The sequence below is a fragment of the Mustela erminea genome, chromosome X, assembly GCF_009829155.1.
Source record: "Mustela erminea isolate mMusErm1 chromosome X, mMusErm1.Pri, whole genome shotgun sequence".
Taxonomy (NCBI): domain Eukaryota; kingdom Metazoa; phylum Chordata; class Mammalia; order Carnivora; family Mustelidae; genus Mustela; species Mustela erminea.
The window spans coordinates 102,929,165-102,945,957 of NC_045635.1; the positions used below are offsets into that span (position 1 = coordinate 102,929,165).

At 40.3% G+C, this 16,793-nt stretch overlaps 1 protein-coding gene across 16 annotated transcripts in view; it reads right to left on the reverse strand.

Moving 5' to 3' along the window:
• The window catches only part of THOC2 (THO complex 2), a 116,211-nt gene extending 99,823 nt beyond the window's left edge, over positions 1-16,388 (reverse strand). For all 16 annotated transcript variants that reach the window (XR_004282853.1, XR_004282854.1, XM_032331871.1 and 13 more), the window contains exon 1: positions 16,271-16,388. Coding sequence is in view for 14 of the 16 variants with exons in the window: in XM_032331871.1 (XP_032187762.1) it covers positions 16,271-16,341 (71 nt within the window). In the remaining 2 variants the exon portion in view is untranslated. The remainder of the gene's footprint in view (positions 1-16,270) is intronic.
• Between the last annotated feature and the right edge of the window lie 405 nt (positions 16,389-16,793).

The following is a 16,793-nucleotide window of genomic DNA, read 5'->3' on the forward strand; positions in this document are numbered from 1 at the left end:
TCCTGGGATCCAGCCCTACATCGGGCTCTCTGCTCTGCAGGGAGCCTGCTTCCTCCTCTCTCTCTCTCTGCCTGCGTCTCTGCCTACTTGTGATCTCTGTCTGTCAAATAAATAAATAAAATCTTAAGAAAAAAAAAAAAGTGGGCTTGAGTTTCTCTCTCTTTCTCTCTCTCCCCCTCTGCCCCTCCCCCCCAGCGCTCACTCTCTCTCTCTCTCTCTCTCTCTCAAGCTCTCTCTCAAATAAATGATCAAAAAAATGATTTTATAAATTTTATAAAAATGTATCTTTAGGAGCGCCTGGGTGGCTCAGTGGGTTGAGCCTCTGCCTTCGGCTCAGGTCATGATCTCAGGGTCCTGGGATAGAGTCCTGCATCAGGCTCTCTGCTCAGCAGGGAGCCTGCTTCCTCCTCTCTCTCTGCCTGCCTCTCTACCTACTTGTGATCTCTGTCTGTCAAATAAATAAATAAAATCTTTTTAAAAAATGGATCTTTAAAAGATAGTACTAAAATATTCACAGATAAAATGAGAATGGGAAAATGGGTGGGGTTATAGGTGAAACAAGATTGGCCAGCAGTTGAGAACTACCAAAGCTGATTGATGATTTCATTAGTATCCTATATTCTCATGAGACTTTTTTTTGAATGAACTTGAATATTAACTGTTAATAATAACAGTGGCTTATATTTAAACATGTGCAGTATTAAATATATAGATAAATGGAAAAATATTATTGAAATACATCAAGACTTATGTGGGTTTATCCCAAACACACAAAGTTCATTCAAGTTAATTCACATTAAACTGGCTTTTAAAAATTACACAAGTTCAACAGATACGTAAGACATTTGACAAAATTCAACAACCATTCACTATTTTTTTTAAAAGACGTAAAAATAGGAATAGAAAGGAACCATTATAATTTTGTAAAGTAGCAGTTCTTTTTAAGATTTTATTTATTTATTTACTTATTTGACAAAGTAAGTTAGAGAACACACCATGGGGAGCAGCAGAGGGTGAAGGAGAAGCAGGCTCCCCATTGAGCAGGGAGCCTGATACAGGGCTTGATCCCAGGACCCTGGGATCATGACCTAAGCAGAGAGCAGGTAACTTAACCAACTGAGCCATCCAGGCACCCTTAAAGTAGCAGTTCTAATAGTGTGGTTCACAAACCCCTAATGCCCAAGACACTTTCTAGAATTCTGCAAGGTCAAAACCGTATTAATAATAATATTAACACTTCATTTCCCTTTTTTGCAGTATTAACATTTACACTAAAAGTTCCTTTCTTTTTTTCTTAGAGGGGGAAGGGGCAGAGGGAAGAGAGAGAGAATCCTCAGCAGCCTCCACACCCAGCTTGAAGCGTCACACAGGACTCAATCACACAACCCTGAGAGATCACAACCTGCACCAAAATCAAGAGTCGGACGCTTAACCAACTGAGCCACCCAGGTGCCCCTGTATTAACAGTTCAAAAGAAAAGGAAGGAAAGTCTGCAGGCACCTTAACATTATCAAGGCACTTGCCTCAAACTGCTTCATTGATTCTTTGTGATCAAGAAATATCGAAAGAGGGAGACCTGGGTGGTTCAGTTGGTTGAGCATTAGATTCTTGATTTCAGCTCACGTCATGATCTCATGGGTCCCGAGATTGAGCCCCCACACTGGACTCTCCGGTCAAATCAATGGAGAGTCTGCTTGGGATTCTCCCCCTCTGCATCTCCCCCAACCCACAAGTGCATGCTCTCTCTCTCTTAAATCAATTAAAAAAAAAGAAATCAAAGAAAAGAATAAAGCCAGTCCCATGTAAGATGTCACCAAGTTATTTTATTTTTCATGACCATTCACAAAACAAAAGCCAGTTTGACTTAAGAAGGTACTTGAACTTGATGGGAGTGGCATCAGCAAGATGGCAGAACAGGAAGCCCCAGGTTTTCCTTCCTCCCAAAGAAACACAAACTCAACAACAATACACATACCAATTCCCTTCATGAGAAATTCAGAGACCAGTTAAGAGGCTCCTGCACCCTAGGTGAGCAGTAAACCAACTGCATCAAAGCCAGCAGAAAAATTCATGTCACCCTTTCAGCACAGTCCCTCCTCCAGGCACAGCACCACCTGACTGGGAAAAAAAAAAAAAAACAACTCCCAGCTCCCAAATTCCCCCTGTGGATAGAAAGAGAAGACAGTACTTCACAACCAACATTCTGACTTGGGGTAGGGGCTGCCTGAGGAACTAGTTTCTTTCCTGAACATCTTGTAGAACAGATGGGACCTTGTATACCCTAGGGTGCCTGAGGCCTGCTGACAACAAAAAAAAGCTGGGTGGCAAGCTGCAGATTCAGAGAATCCACAGTACAGAAAACAAAAACCAATGCAGCTCAGCAACCTCTCCCTCGGGGGAGAAAAGAGTATCCAACATTCCGGCTTTTGGGGGGACTGCCTGAAGGACTGATTTCTGTTTAGTTTGACCTAGGGCAGTGACAGCACCCAGCCTACTCAAGCTGCCTAGGGGCCACCAAGAACAAAAACGAGCTGAGCGGTATGCTGCTACTTCATAGGACCCACAGTACAACAGATGAACACCAAAGGATACTAAGAGTACAAGCTTCTGAAAAAAGACAACTGGAAAACTCCTTCAATGTGGAATCTACACACATTAAGTCCAAGACACATCCAGAGAAAAGGTTTGAGAAGGCCCCAGAATCTACAGACAGGCTCATTGGTAAAGGCTTTTCCCTGTACTAAGCAGCAGTTCACAAAGACTGGGATAAAGGAGTGTTTTTTCAAATACAATCATACAAACACAAAATTTAAAAGAACGTAAAGAAACAGGGAAGATGGCCCAATAAAAGGAACAAAATGAGTCTCCAAAAACTGACCCTCAAGAATTAGAGATACATGAGTTACCTGACAAAGAATTTAAAATAACCATCATAAAGATGCTCAATGAGCTCAGGAAAATGATGCATGAATAAAATGAGATTTTCAATGAAAGGACAGAAAATATTTAAAAGGAACTAAACAAATTTTGGGAGCTAAATAATGTAATAAGTGGGGCCCCTGGCTGGTTCAGTTAGTAGACCATGAAACTCTTGATCTCAGAGTCATGAGTTTAAGCCCTATATTGGGCATGGAGCCTACTTAAAGAAAAATAAAAGACTGTAATAACTGAACTGAAAAAAAAGAGCATTTATGGATAATTACATGCAAAGAATGAAACCGGACACTTATCTTACATCATATAAAAACCAACTCAAAATGGATTAAGTGCGTAAGTTTAAGATCCAAAACTATGCAATTCCTAGGGGAAAACACAGGAGGAAAACAGAGGGAGAAGCAGACTCCCTGCTGAGCAGGGAACCCAATGCAGGACTTGATCTGGGGACTCCAGGATGATGACCTGAGCCCAAGGCAGTCACTTAACCAACTGAGCCACCCAGGCACACCATGGCAATGATTTCTTGGATATGACAAAAAGAAAAAAAAAAAACAGCCAAGTAGGATATCAAGCTAAAAATTTTATGCATACCAAAGGAAACAATGAGGATGAAAAGGCAACCTATGGAATCGAAGAAAATATTTGCAAACCATATAACTGATAAGGGGAACATCTATAATTCAACAGCAAAAAAACAAGCCAATTAAAAAATAGGAAAAGGGGGGTGCCTGGGTGGCTCAGTGGGTTAAGCCACTGCCTTCGGCTCAGGTCATGATCTCAGGGTCCTGGAATCAAGTCCCGCATCGGGCTCTCTGCTCAGCAGGGAGCCTGCTTCCTTCTCTCTCTTCCTGCCTCTCTGCCTACTTGTGATCTCTCTCTGTCAAATAAATAAATAAATAAAATCTTTTTTAAAAAAATAGGAAAAGGGGACACCTAGGTGGCTCAGTCGGTTAAGCGATTTAAAAATGGGCAAAAGACCTTAACAGCCATCTCACCAAAAATATATAGATGACAAAATAAGCACATGAAAAGATGCCTTACATTGTATGTCATCAGAGAAATGCAAATTAAAACAACAAGATACCACTACATACCTATAAGAACAGCCAAAATCTGGAACACCGCCAACACCAAATGCTATTAAGGATGTGGCACAACAGAACTCTCAACATTACAGGTGGAAATGAAAAATGGTACAGCCATATTAGAGCAGTTTGGTGGTTTCTTATAAAACTAAACATACTCTAACCTTATGATACAGCAATCTCACTCCTCGGTATTTACCCAAAAGAAGTGAAAACTTATGTCCACACAAAAACCTATGCACAGATGTTTACAGCAGCTTTATCCATAATTGCCAAAACGTGGAAGCAACCAAAATGTACTTCAGTAGGTGAATGGATAAACTGGTACATCTATACTATGCAATTATTCAGTACTGAACAGAAATGAGCAATCAAGCCATGAAAAGACATGGGGGAACCTTAAATACATTATTACTAAGTGAAAGAAACCAATCTGAAAAGGCTATACAGTATATATTTCCAACTTAGGACATTTTGGAAAAGGCAAAACTATGGGCAGAGTAAAAAGATGGAGAGAGTATGGACTATGGAGAGAGTAAAAAGATCAGTGGTTGCCAGGGGCTGGGAGTAGCCAGAGAGATGAGCAAACAACAAAGAGGATACTGAGGGCCCGGGAAATACTCTGATACTCTAATAGAGGATACATATCAGTACACATTTATACAAACCTGAAGAATACATAACATCATGAGTGAAGCCAAAAGTAAACTATGAACTTTGGGTGCTTATGATGTGTCAACACAGATTCATCAATTTTAACAAAGGTACCACTCCAGTGGGGAATGTTGAAAATAAAGGAGATAGCTATGTATGCGTGGGGCAAGGGGTAAATGGGAAATCTCTGTACATTCCTCTCTATTTTTTGGTTAACCTAAAACTGCTGTAAAAAAAAATTAATTCTTAAAAAAAAACAAAGTAACAAGTGCTGGAGAGTGGAGAAACTTGTGAATTGTTGGTGGAAATGTAAAATGGTGCAGCAACTATGGGAAACCATATGGAAGTTCCTCAAGAAATTAAAAACATAACTACAATCCAGCAATCCCATTTCTGGGTATTTATTCACAAGAGTGGAAATCGGGATTTCAAAAAGGTATTTGCACTCTCATGTTCACTGCAGCATTATTCACAATAGCTTTCAAAAGGTAGGAACAATCTAAACGTACATCAACAGATGAATGTATAAAGGAAATGTGGCATATACATATCACTGATTATTATTCAGATGTAAGAAGAATTCCTGTCATACACCACAACACAGATGAGCCTTGAGGACAGTATGCAAAGTGAAATAAGTCAGTCACAGAAGCATAAATACTGCACGGTTCTGCTTATATGAAGTTTATCTAAGGGAGTCATATTCATAGAAGCAAAAAGTACAATTTCAATAGTGGCCAGGGACCAGAGGGAAAGAGAAATGGGGAGCTGCTAGTCAATGGGTATAAAACAAGACGGAAAAGATCCAGAGATGTATTGTACAAGATTGTGCTTATCTTTAACAATAGGGTACTATTCACTTAAAAATTTGTTAAGGCTGATCTTGTTATATGTTTTTACCTACAATAAGAAATGTGCTTGATGAAGTAGTTAAAAATATTAACTTAATTAAATCCTGAGCCCTGAGAACATGTCTTTTTTTTTAAAGAACACGTATTTTAGTGAGACATTAATGGAAGGTACATGTGACAAAATGGAAGGTACACATAAAGCCATTTCTGCCACACACCAAAATATTATAGTTGTCTCCAGGAAAATCACTTAAGCAACTGTTTAAATTGTGAGCTGAACTAGCTGCTTTTTCACAAAATGCCATTTTTACTTGAAAGAACAACTGACAAACAATAGTTATTCAGACTTAAGTCTTTGGCAGGCGTTTTCTCAAAAATGAACCAACTGAGCCAGTCACTTCAAGGAAAACAACTGAGCGTATTTGTTGCCAATGATAAAATGTGAGGTTTCAAACAAAAATCCAAATACTGAAAAACTTATAGCTGCCACCACGGACTTGACTAGTTTCCAATTCATAAAAACTTTCCAGATTACGGGGCGCCTGGGTGGCTCAGTGGGTTAAAGCCTCTGCCTTCGGTTCAGGTCATGATCCCAGGGCCCTGGGATAGAGCCCCATATCCGGCTCTCTGCTCAGCAGGGAGCCAGCTTCCTCCCCACCCCCTGCCTGCCTCTCTGCCTACTTGTAATCTCTGTCTGTCAAATAAATAAATAAAATCTTAAAAAAAAAACTTTCCTGATTAGTTCAGCGATGATACTAAAGAATGTGGGGTTTTTTAAATTTAATACAATGTACTGTTGTCAATATTTGGAAGAGCTCATCATTCAGTGAACCAGTATTTTCCAACTGACCAATGCATGATGTTGCAAAATAATGGAGGGGTAAAAGATTTCAAGTAAAAGACAAACGCATTTTAATTCAACAAAGTACAAAAAGTTCACTGATGTGGTTTCACATTTAGCCTTGCAATAAGCCATTAAGAAACTACCACTTGGGGTGCCTGGGTGGCTCAGAGGGTTAAGCCTCTGCTTTTGGCTCAGGTCATGATCTCAGGGTCCTGGGATCAAGCCCTACATGGGGCTCTCTGCTCAGCAGGGAACCTTCCTCCCCCCCCACCTCTGCCTGCCTCTCTGCCTACTTGTGATCTCTCTCAAATAAATAAATAAAATCTTTAAAAAAAAAACTACCACTTAACAAATTTTGACATGATACCAAAGAAGAAAAACTACAATTATCTGAAAAGACTATTAAAATTCTCCTCCTTTTGCCAACTATTTATCTGTGTGAGGCTGGATTTTCTTCATATACATCGTCCACAACAATACACTACAAACCCTACTTCATAGCACACATAAAAATCAACTCCATTTAGGTAAGGCTTAGAAATGAAAAGCAAAATAATACTCCTCCAGAAGATCATAGTAGAAGTTCATTTGCCTTAGAATGGGGAAAAGACTGCTTTAACACAAAAAAAACTACTAATGATAAAGCAAAATATCAATAAATTTGACATTAAAATAAGTAACTTCTGTTCATCAAAAATCACCATTTTAAGAGTGGAAATGCAAGCCAAAGAGTAACAAAAGATATCTGCCACATATACAGTATGACCCACAAAGCACACAAATGCAGACTCTATAAAGAACTCCTACAAATCAATGAAAGAAATGCAAACAATCCAGTAGAAAAATGGGAGAAAAAATATAAAGGCTTTCACAAGAAATCAAAAATCCATATGGCCAGTAACCATAAAAAAAATGCCCATGGGGACATCTGGGTGGCTCAGTCAGTTAAGTGTCTGCCTTCTGCTCAGGTCATGATCCCAGGGTTCTGGGATTGAGTCTCACAGCAGGCTCCTTGCTAGGCAGGGAACCTGCTTCTCCCTCTGCTTACACTCCCCATGCTTGTGCTCTCTGATAAATAAATAAAATCTTTGAAGTCTGATGATATTAAATATTAGCAAGGATGTGAAACAACGTGAACTCTCATACACCTGCTGTTGGAAGTATACTTTGAAACGGTTTCACAGTTTATAGGAAGGTTAAAGTTAGTCACAATCCAGAGCCCAGCAATTTTCTACACTTCAGTATATATCCCATAAAAGCACATGCTTATGTACACCAAGATACTTGTTTCTATTGGTGCTGTTGGTAATAGCTGAAATTTCAAAACAGCAAAATTATTTATCAATAGCATAAGAAACTTAAAAAAACTGTGGTAGAGTTATGCAATAGAGCATCTTGTAACTATGAAAATCAAAGAATGGCAAATACTTGAAAAAATATCAATGGATCCTAAAGACATAATGTTGAGCAAAAGCAGCCAGATACAAGAGAATATACTCTCTATGATTCCACTTATAGGATATTCAAGAACAAACTGAAGCTTATAGGGTAGTTAAAACTGTAAATAAAAACAAGGATGAGAAAAACCAAAAAGTGTGCAATCTGGAAAGGCAATTGTCTTGACCTGGGTATGAGTTACATGGGTGTGCATATTACACTGATTCTTTTTTTTTTTTTTTTTTTTTTTTTTTTTTTTTTTTTTAAGATTTTATTTATTTATCAGAGAGAGAGAGGGGGAGAGAGCGAGCACAGGCAGACAGAATGGCAGGCAGAGGCAGAGGGAGAAGCAGGCTCCCTGCTGAGCAAGGAGCCGGATGTGGGACTCGATCCCAGGACGCTGGGATCATGACCTGAGCCGAAGGCAGCTGCTTAACCAACTGAGCCACCCAGGCGTCCCTACACTGATTCTTTAAGCTCTACATTTAAGTTTTACACCATTTTCTACGTTGTTTTAATGGCACAATTTACAAGAAGAAATATTCTTATTACAGGTTGCACAAGGCTCTAACAAAAAAGAAAACCAGTGAATGTGTGTTTTTTACTTTATGTCTAGCAATCGTTTTCTATAGTCAGTAAAACCATAGTCAGTAAAATAATTTTTAGGACTTCTAGAATATCACTCTATATCACACCTAAAGTGAAATATGCCACATTCCAATCACCCACAGAGAGATTATCTACTTTGCAGATTATCTATGCTGTTGTAGCTCGCCACTCTGTCTTTTGATTATTTCAATACTCCATCATCATGATGAGCAGAGTTAAGGCTGTTAAAGTCAATAAAGTAAACTTTTCTTGGTCAACAATTCACATGTAGGTCTCACAAAATTATCTTCTAAGACTAAAAAGGCCTTGCCAATAGAGACTAATTAAATCTGCATAGTTTGAAAATCTCAGTTATTAGTTTCTTAACCAACGTCTACTAAAAAAACAAAGTGAAGAATTTTCAGAGAACACATTATAAAAGGTAAAATAAACTGATTTAAGGCTTTGACCCCAAGTACTTTCAACTATTTTCCTGAAGAACTAGACAAGCCTTCCAATATGTTAAGAACAGTGGTTAAGCTTTTTAATTTCTCAAAATGTTAAACCTACCACAAACTTATCTGAAATATAAAACAAAATCAATCTTCCTTCCAATAAGCAACACAGAAATATCTGCTTCAGACTAGCATCAGAAAATGTAACCCAAAAATATCTACCATCTAGCTCTTTTTTGTTAAAGAGTAAATATTTAAGAAAGCTGATGGGGCGCCTGGGTGACTCAGTGGGTTAAAGCCTCTGCCTTCTGCTCAGGTCATGATCCCAAGCTCCTGGGATCCAGCCTGCTTCCCCGCCCCCCCGCCCCCCCCCACCGCCTCTCTGCCTGCTAGTGATCTCTGTCTGTCAAATAAAGAAAGAAAATCTTAAAAAAAAAAAAAAAAAGAAAGAAAGAAAGAAAGAAAGAAAGTTGGGATGCCGGGGTGGCTCTATCAGTTAGGTGCTTGCCTTTGGCTCAGGTCCTGATCCTGAGGTCCTGGGATCCAACCCCATGCTGGGTTCAGGAACCCTGCTTCTCCCTCTCCCTCTGCAGCTTCCCCTGCTTGGGCTCTCTCATTCTCTCTCTCACTCACATAAATAAGTAAAATCTTTAAAAAAAAAAAAAAGGTATATCAAGATCACTTTCATATCTGTTATAAAGTATTAAAACAATTCCTTGTGGTTCTCACTGTCCCCAAAGGTTCAATTCCCTTTAGAAAGTAGTAGTAGGAAACAATGGTTTTTGACAGAAGAATGGAATGGAATCAAGTAACTCATCTTTCCCTTTGTATCCAGGCTACTAAAAAGCAAAGTCAATTATTCCTTCTTAAGGTGAACAAATTTGCTTATTCACATTTTCAACAGCTTAATTTTCAATTTGTTTTAATAAGCTTAAAGCATGTCTTTCACAGTAATTCCAGTGGAGAGGAGGGAATGTCAGTGTTCCCACCTCATCCCACCTAATCTAATGGTATAGCCATTGTTAAATAATTTTAAGAAATAATTGAAACATAATTCCATTCTGTCAGTCACAAGGCCACAAACATACTCACTGGAATGTAGGTGATAACGTCATCATGAACTATTCATTAGCATCTCAAAGATTAGCTCAAATTGTATAAGGAATCATGGATGGTTTATTACAATAAGGCAATTCACCTGCATAAGATACTTTTATTTCCCTAGTACAAAAGAGTTCTTCCCTAGTTATAGGAGGAAACTAAACCAATTGCTAAGACTTTCTCCAATCAGTAGATATGTCCAAGCTCTTCTCCCTAAGTAATTCACTAACAGAAGATCAATCATAAAGTATCCTTAAAAAAACAATTCTGGGGGCACCTGGGTGGCTCAGTGGGTTAAGCCTCTGCCTTCGGCCCAGGTCATGATCCCAGGGTCCTGGGATCGAGCCCTAAGTCAGGGAGCCTGCTTCCCTCCCTCTCTGCCTGCCTCTCTGCCTACTTGTGATCTGTCTGTCAAATAAATAAATAAAATCTTTAAAAAAAAAAAAAAACAATTCTGGGGACGCCTTGGTGGCTCACTGGTTTAAGCCACTGCCTTCGGCTCAGGTCATGGTCCCGGGGTCCTGGGATCAAGTCCTGCATCGGGCTCTATGCTCAGCGGGGAGCCTGCTTCCTCCTCTCTCTCTCTGCCTGCCTCTCTGCCTTCTTGTGATCTCTCTCTGTCAAATAAATAAATAAATTCTTTTTTTAAAAAAAAAAAATTCTGGGGCACCTGGGTGGCTCAGCTGCTTAAGCGACTGCTCAGGTCATGATCCTGGAGTCCCGCATTGGGCTCCCTGCTTGGCAGGGATTCTGCTTCTCCCTTTGACCCTCTCTCTGACCCTCCCTCTTCTCATGCTCTCTCTCTCTCTCTTTCTCTCTCTCAAATAAAAATTAAAAAAATAAAATTAAGCAATTCTGGGTGGCTCAGTCGGTTAAACGTCTGCCTCTCTCTCAGGTCATGATCCCAGGGTCCTGAAATTGAGCTCCACAAGCACAGGGCTCCCCCACCCCCACCCCACCTCTGCTCAGCAAGGAGCCTGCTTCTCCCTCTCCTGCTCCCGCTCCCCCTGCTTGTGCTGTCAAATAAGTAAATAAAATCTTTTAAAAAACACACACACAAATTCTGTTTCTGAATGCTGCTTGTCTTACCACACCACTTAAACAGTTTTAGTACTCTATCCTGAATTACAAAGGAGGAAAAAAACAAAACTACCACCAGCAGCTGCCCATTTTAATATGGCTTAAAAAATAATCAAATATTCTGCCTCAATCTAAATGATTATTTTATTCCTCTCATAACTTCCAAATAATTGAGTTTGCCGGTTTTTCCACTTTTAAAACAATCTGGTGCTATTATGGAGATGCTGTCTCAGGTCCCTGAGAACAAAGACATAATCTACATTCCGTCAAAGATCTGTGAACCTTAAACTGAAATGTCTTAAATTCTTCCAAGAACTCAAGTATTTTGTGAACAGTTCTTGAGTATTTAGGTTTCCACCTTACTTGAACCCATTTTCCAGTAAAAAAGGAAACAGCACAAGCCTAAGCTACTTGATTATGGGCAACATCTCAAAGTTGGCTTCACATATGAAACACTGATGTCAATCTGTGTTTCAATTAATTCTTTAAAAGCAAGGGGCACCTGGGTGGCTCAGTGGGTTAAGCTGCTGCCTTCGGCTCAGGTCATAATCTCAGGGTCCTGGGATCGAGTCCCACATCGGGCTCTCTGCTCAGCAGGAAGCCTGCTTCCTCCTCTCTCTCTCTCTGCCTGCCTCTCTGCCTACTTGTGATCTCTCTGTGTCAAATAAATAAATAAAATCTTTAAAAAAAAAAAAAAAAGCAAAACCCCAAAAAAGGTTAAATTTGGTGAAGCAAAGTACTACCTATACTATCATCAAAACATAAATATAACACAAAAATGAAATACTGGGCATGCAGTTTTATCTTGAAACATGTTATTTATAAAAATGAAAATATTGGGCGCCTGGGTGGCTCAGTGGGTTGAGCCACTGCCTTCGGCTCAGGTCATGATCTCAGGGTCCTGGGATCGAGTCCCGCATCGGGCTCTCTGCTCAGCGGGGAGCCTGCTTCCCTCTCTCTTTCTCTGCCTGCCTCTCCGACTACTTGTGATTTCTCTCTGTCAAATAAATAAATAAAATCTTTTAAAAAAAATGAAAATATTCACTTAAGAGGAGGAAAGGGAACAGGAAATGTTAAAAAAAAAAAAAAAGAACAAAGGTTCCTGCACATGAGTACATTAATAGCGCTCTCTCTACCTTAATATTTAACCACTGGAGAATAATTTAATTTTTCTAACAAAGAAAGCAATAGCCTAGAAAATCTCCTGATATTGCTACAACATTTTTTTGAAAAAATGCATTTCTCTTACCAGGAAAAAGGACCAAGACTTATTCTTAATTTGTGAATACAGGTCAAAATGAGAAAATAAATGCCAACGAAAACTAAAATATGAAGAAAAGGCTTCAGATAAAACTTCAGCTGAATTCAGAGCATCTTATGAAGAAAAAAAAAAAAAGACTCAACTACCAAGACAACTCTCTTTGAATGGTTATTTGCCATAAACTCCCTCCTCCTACCTCCCTCTAAAAAATTCAGGTCAGTCAGCATTTAATGAATGTCTAAGTGCACTTAGGTAAGTTCTGGAAGACTTAAAATCATTTAGTAGCAGCAGAAGAAAAAGAATCAAAACATCTGGCAATTAAATTTTAAAAGCTTATTATAACTACCAATAACTTATAAGGTGAGATCTAACAGAAACTTCTAATTGATATGTAAATTTTTAAATTAAGTTCTTCGGACAAACAGATAATATTCAACAAATATAAATATTTCAAAATTAGACCAAGTATGGACATGAGGCTAACATCTTCAGATTAAAACCTTGGAACATAAATCCTCCATTAAGGATGCTTGTGACACACAGAAATGCTGAGTTCACTGTGTTAATGTTTTCTACTAAAAACAAAACTCACTCTGGATCTACCAGTAACATGCAAGTTTATTAGCATAATCATGGCAAGTCCTATGCTAATATGAAGTTGTCAAGAAACAAACTCCAATTCCAAAATTAAAGTAATTAAATCCTTATCTTTCATATGTGGTAGAATTCTTAAGTTTGCATTTAAATATGAAACTCGTAAGAACAGATCTAAATGTTACTAAGAAAGATGCTTAATAATTATGTTTTGGTAGTCCTCCTTTGTCCTTTTGGTATCTGTGGGGAAAGATCACTTTAAAAGTTCTATAATTTATCATTAAAAACATAATCAGTATCTCTGGAAATAGGTTAGCTAGGTATGTGACTGACCATTTAGACAAAAAAAATAGAGTTTTTTCTTGTCCCCATAATTACCAAACAAAGCTTATTCTTCAAAGCCAAGACTTTCCATCTTAATACAGTTGCTTTTCATGAGGCACAATTAAGACACTGCCCCCTCTGTAAGTTACTAAATGCCCCATGTATCTCATGTGTTGCTTTAACACTATATGGCTGAGGTTGACTACAACTCCCAAAATACACTGGTAAGAAGTGAGAGACAAGAAATGAACTAAAAACCTCATTAAATACATCATGCATTTTTCTTAAAATGGTAATTTTCAGTCAAGTTAAATCTCATCTGCTAATTTATCTCATTAAAAACTGAAAATCCACCCAAGATATTATTTTAAATATTGGTCATATTCTAAAAGCTAAATCTATAAATGGATTCACTAATAATTTGTTGGCATGTTAGCTTTGTTTTTAACATTTCTAGTTGCTGGTTTATATTTAAGAGGCTCTGTTCTCAAACAAAGGATTTTTCGTAATATATTTACAACACCATCCATTCTAAAAAGATCAAAATGCTAGATACAAGAACTCTGAAGTTAGACTATATGCAAGAAGTTTTGAAAGGGGAAGGAGGTCAGGCAAATGAAGCCTAAGTACTGGATGGTGACGTGTTTGCCTATTTAAAATATTTCATTATGGCATACAACTAATACTTTATGCTCTCTTCACATAACAGAATACAATTATAAAAATGACTACACTAATTTGGATCTATGATATTTCAAACTACATTCCTCAAGCCATGGAGTAACTACATACGAATAAGCCCTAGCAACAATATTGAAAAAGCTCTTCAGGAACAATATGGGTAGCATGGATCATGCAAATATACATAAAGTGAATCCAAAAATCTCATTTTGACAAGGTATTTCAACCTCCTACATCACTATTTTTCTCCAACCAATATTGGTAAGAAGTCAAGCAGAATTTCACCTCCTAGCCGTAATACCCCTCATTCTAAGGTGAAAGTAATAATAGTAAAACTGTCAAAAACAGCTGGGAGGAGGAAGCTGAGCAATCTACAAAGATGACAAGCCCTAAACAACTACGTAGGTAAAGAAAACAATGAACTGATTTATCAGTGTGGGGAGGTTATCCTAACCTAATATAGATGAAAAGGATGGTTTGGTTAGGTAACCTCCCATCCTGCCTTCCCTGTACACAAGGAACTTAATAGGTACTTGTTAAATAGCATGTACAAGGATCTGGAAAATGTTCCTAACAGTTAAAAATGTTTATCGAACAGACTTCTCACTTAATAAACAAATAAGCACTCACTCTAAGCATATGCTAGAAAAGCTAGGGGGAGAGGAAGAAGGGGTGAGAGGCGTGGGCACCGAGGGGTGTGGGGGGGTGGGGGGCAGGGGCGGGAGGGTTTAACCAAAATAAATATGAAACACAGTCCCCACTCTTCAATGGTCTCTCAATTCGTTAGGAGTACAAGAGTAAGCAGGAGAAAGAGTCAAAGACCAATTAATTGCTAACCTGAGTGGTACAGACTTTAAGAGCAAGAGCTGTCCAGAGAAGTTTAAATATCTAAAGATTGGAATAATAATATTACTTTTAATAGCTATCACTTGAGCACTTACTATAAGCCAAGTGCTTTACAGTCATTATTTAGTCTTCACAACAATCCTTTGAGTAGAGTACTTATTAATCCCAATTTACTCAAGGGGAAACGGTCAAAGTGGTTAAGGAACTTACCCAAGGTCACTCAGCTAGTTAAGTGGCTAAGACCGCCGCTTACCCAGGAAATAAAATTCTAGAGCTCACACAGTTAAGACTTCGTAAAGCAGTGCGAGTGCGCGGCGAGCGGGGGAGGCGGGGGGAGGAGGAGGAGGCCATACAGGCTGGCAATATTACACGCGCAAGATCGGGCAACGCATTCCCCGGGTTTCGTTCGAAGTAACGAAGTTCCAAAGATTCGTTATCTCTCGCACCAGCAACCGTCAACTGACGGGGGTGGGGGGGGGTGACGACCGCAAAAAAGGCTAACGAGAGTTAATCTCATACACTGTTGAACTTTAGCTAATAAAGCGATTCAGAGAAAGAAATTAAAAATAAATTGTTTTTGAATCTAGGGTTTTACTGCTTAAACGATTTCTTTCTTTCCGAGAGAGCGCGAACTGAAATTTTGGGCGAGGAAACCGCGGGTATGGCAAATTAATGTTTTCTGTATTACCGGGGGGAAAAAACAAGTTTTATGACTAAAGGAAACGCGTTATTCCAGGTACTCGAGAACCTTGGAGAGTTGCCAAAATTAGTTGCAGTCCCAGGACAAAATGGGGTTTAGGAAACATTTAATGACGAAAGTTGAATCAAACCCGAAATGGCTCTGAAGTGAAAAGACTGAGCAAAGAAATGCCGGTAGGTCTTCGGGAAAAGCGGCAATCGAGCTACACTTCTCCCACGGCTAGTGGCGCCGCGCGAGGCCGGGACAATCCGAAAGACCGCTCCCCGGGAGGAAGAGAGGTGCCAAGAGGGGCTCTTCGCGACGCCCTGGGCATCGCCGCGGCGGGCAGAGAAGAGGGGAGGGAGTCGGGACGGTCTGCCCTCCTCCGACTTCGGGCAAAGGAGGCTACGGGCTCCAAACTGCAGAGTCGAACCGGTGCAGAGTGAAGAAATGGGACAGAGAGATGGAAAGTCCGAACCGCCCCCCCCCCACCGGCGCGGCCCCGTAAAGAGAAAGGAGCCAAGTGAGCTCAAGCGAAGAGGGGGACAAAAAGAGACGGAGCGGGAGCGCGGAGCCCCGCAGGGGCGAAACGGGAGTTCTGTTAGGAGACTAAAAGAAGACAGCCTACGGAGGACAACGGGGATTTCAAAGAGGCCAGAGAAGGAAGGAGGTCGGCGACGGTTACCAGCACCTCTCCTCCCCGAGTTCGAAACTCCTAACCAACCCTCCACACCCGCCGCCCGGATGGGGGAGGGGGCACATCTTCCCCCCACAACCTCTCCCCACTTGGGAGAGCACGGCTGACGCCCGAGCCCGGCCCGGCCGTGAGCGCGCCTCCAGCCCGGACACTCACAATTCGCCTCTCCCTGATTTCTCCCAGTTCTTTATCCACTCTACGGGAACCACCACAGTTGCGGCCGCCATCTTCCCCTCACTAGTAGCAGAGGCCCGGATGTGTAGCACGCGAGCGAGGGGTCAAAGGGGAGCACCGCCCACGGGGAATGCCGGGAGCTGCGAGTTCGGTTTTCGATTTCCCGCCCCACTTTCCTCCCCACCCGCGGAAACCCGAGGCATTGCCTCCAACCAGGTGGCTGAGACCCATGGGTTCCTTTGCAGAGTAACTACGCCGGCCGCGCCCTCTACTACCTTTGCCCTAGCTTCCCTTTAGAACAGGAAAAATGCCATCCCTGGCCGACTCATAGCCCTTATCTTCTTCCGTAGTATCTACTCCAGGCCAATAATTCGAACATGTACTTTTGAAGCCCCTAGTATGTGCTAGACAGTGGCGACAGAGAAGCATTAAGCCATTGTACCTACCCTCAAGGAGCTCACAGTCTGTGGGAAAGAAAAACATGAGCAGATCAATTACAATACAC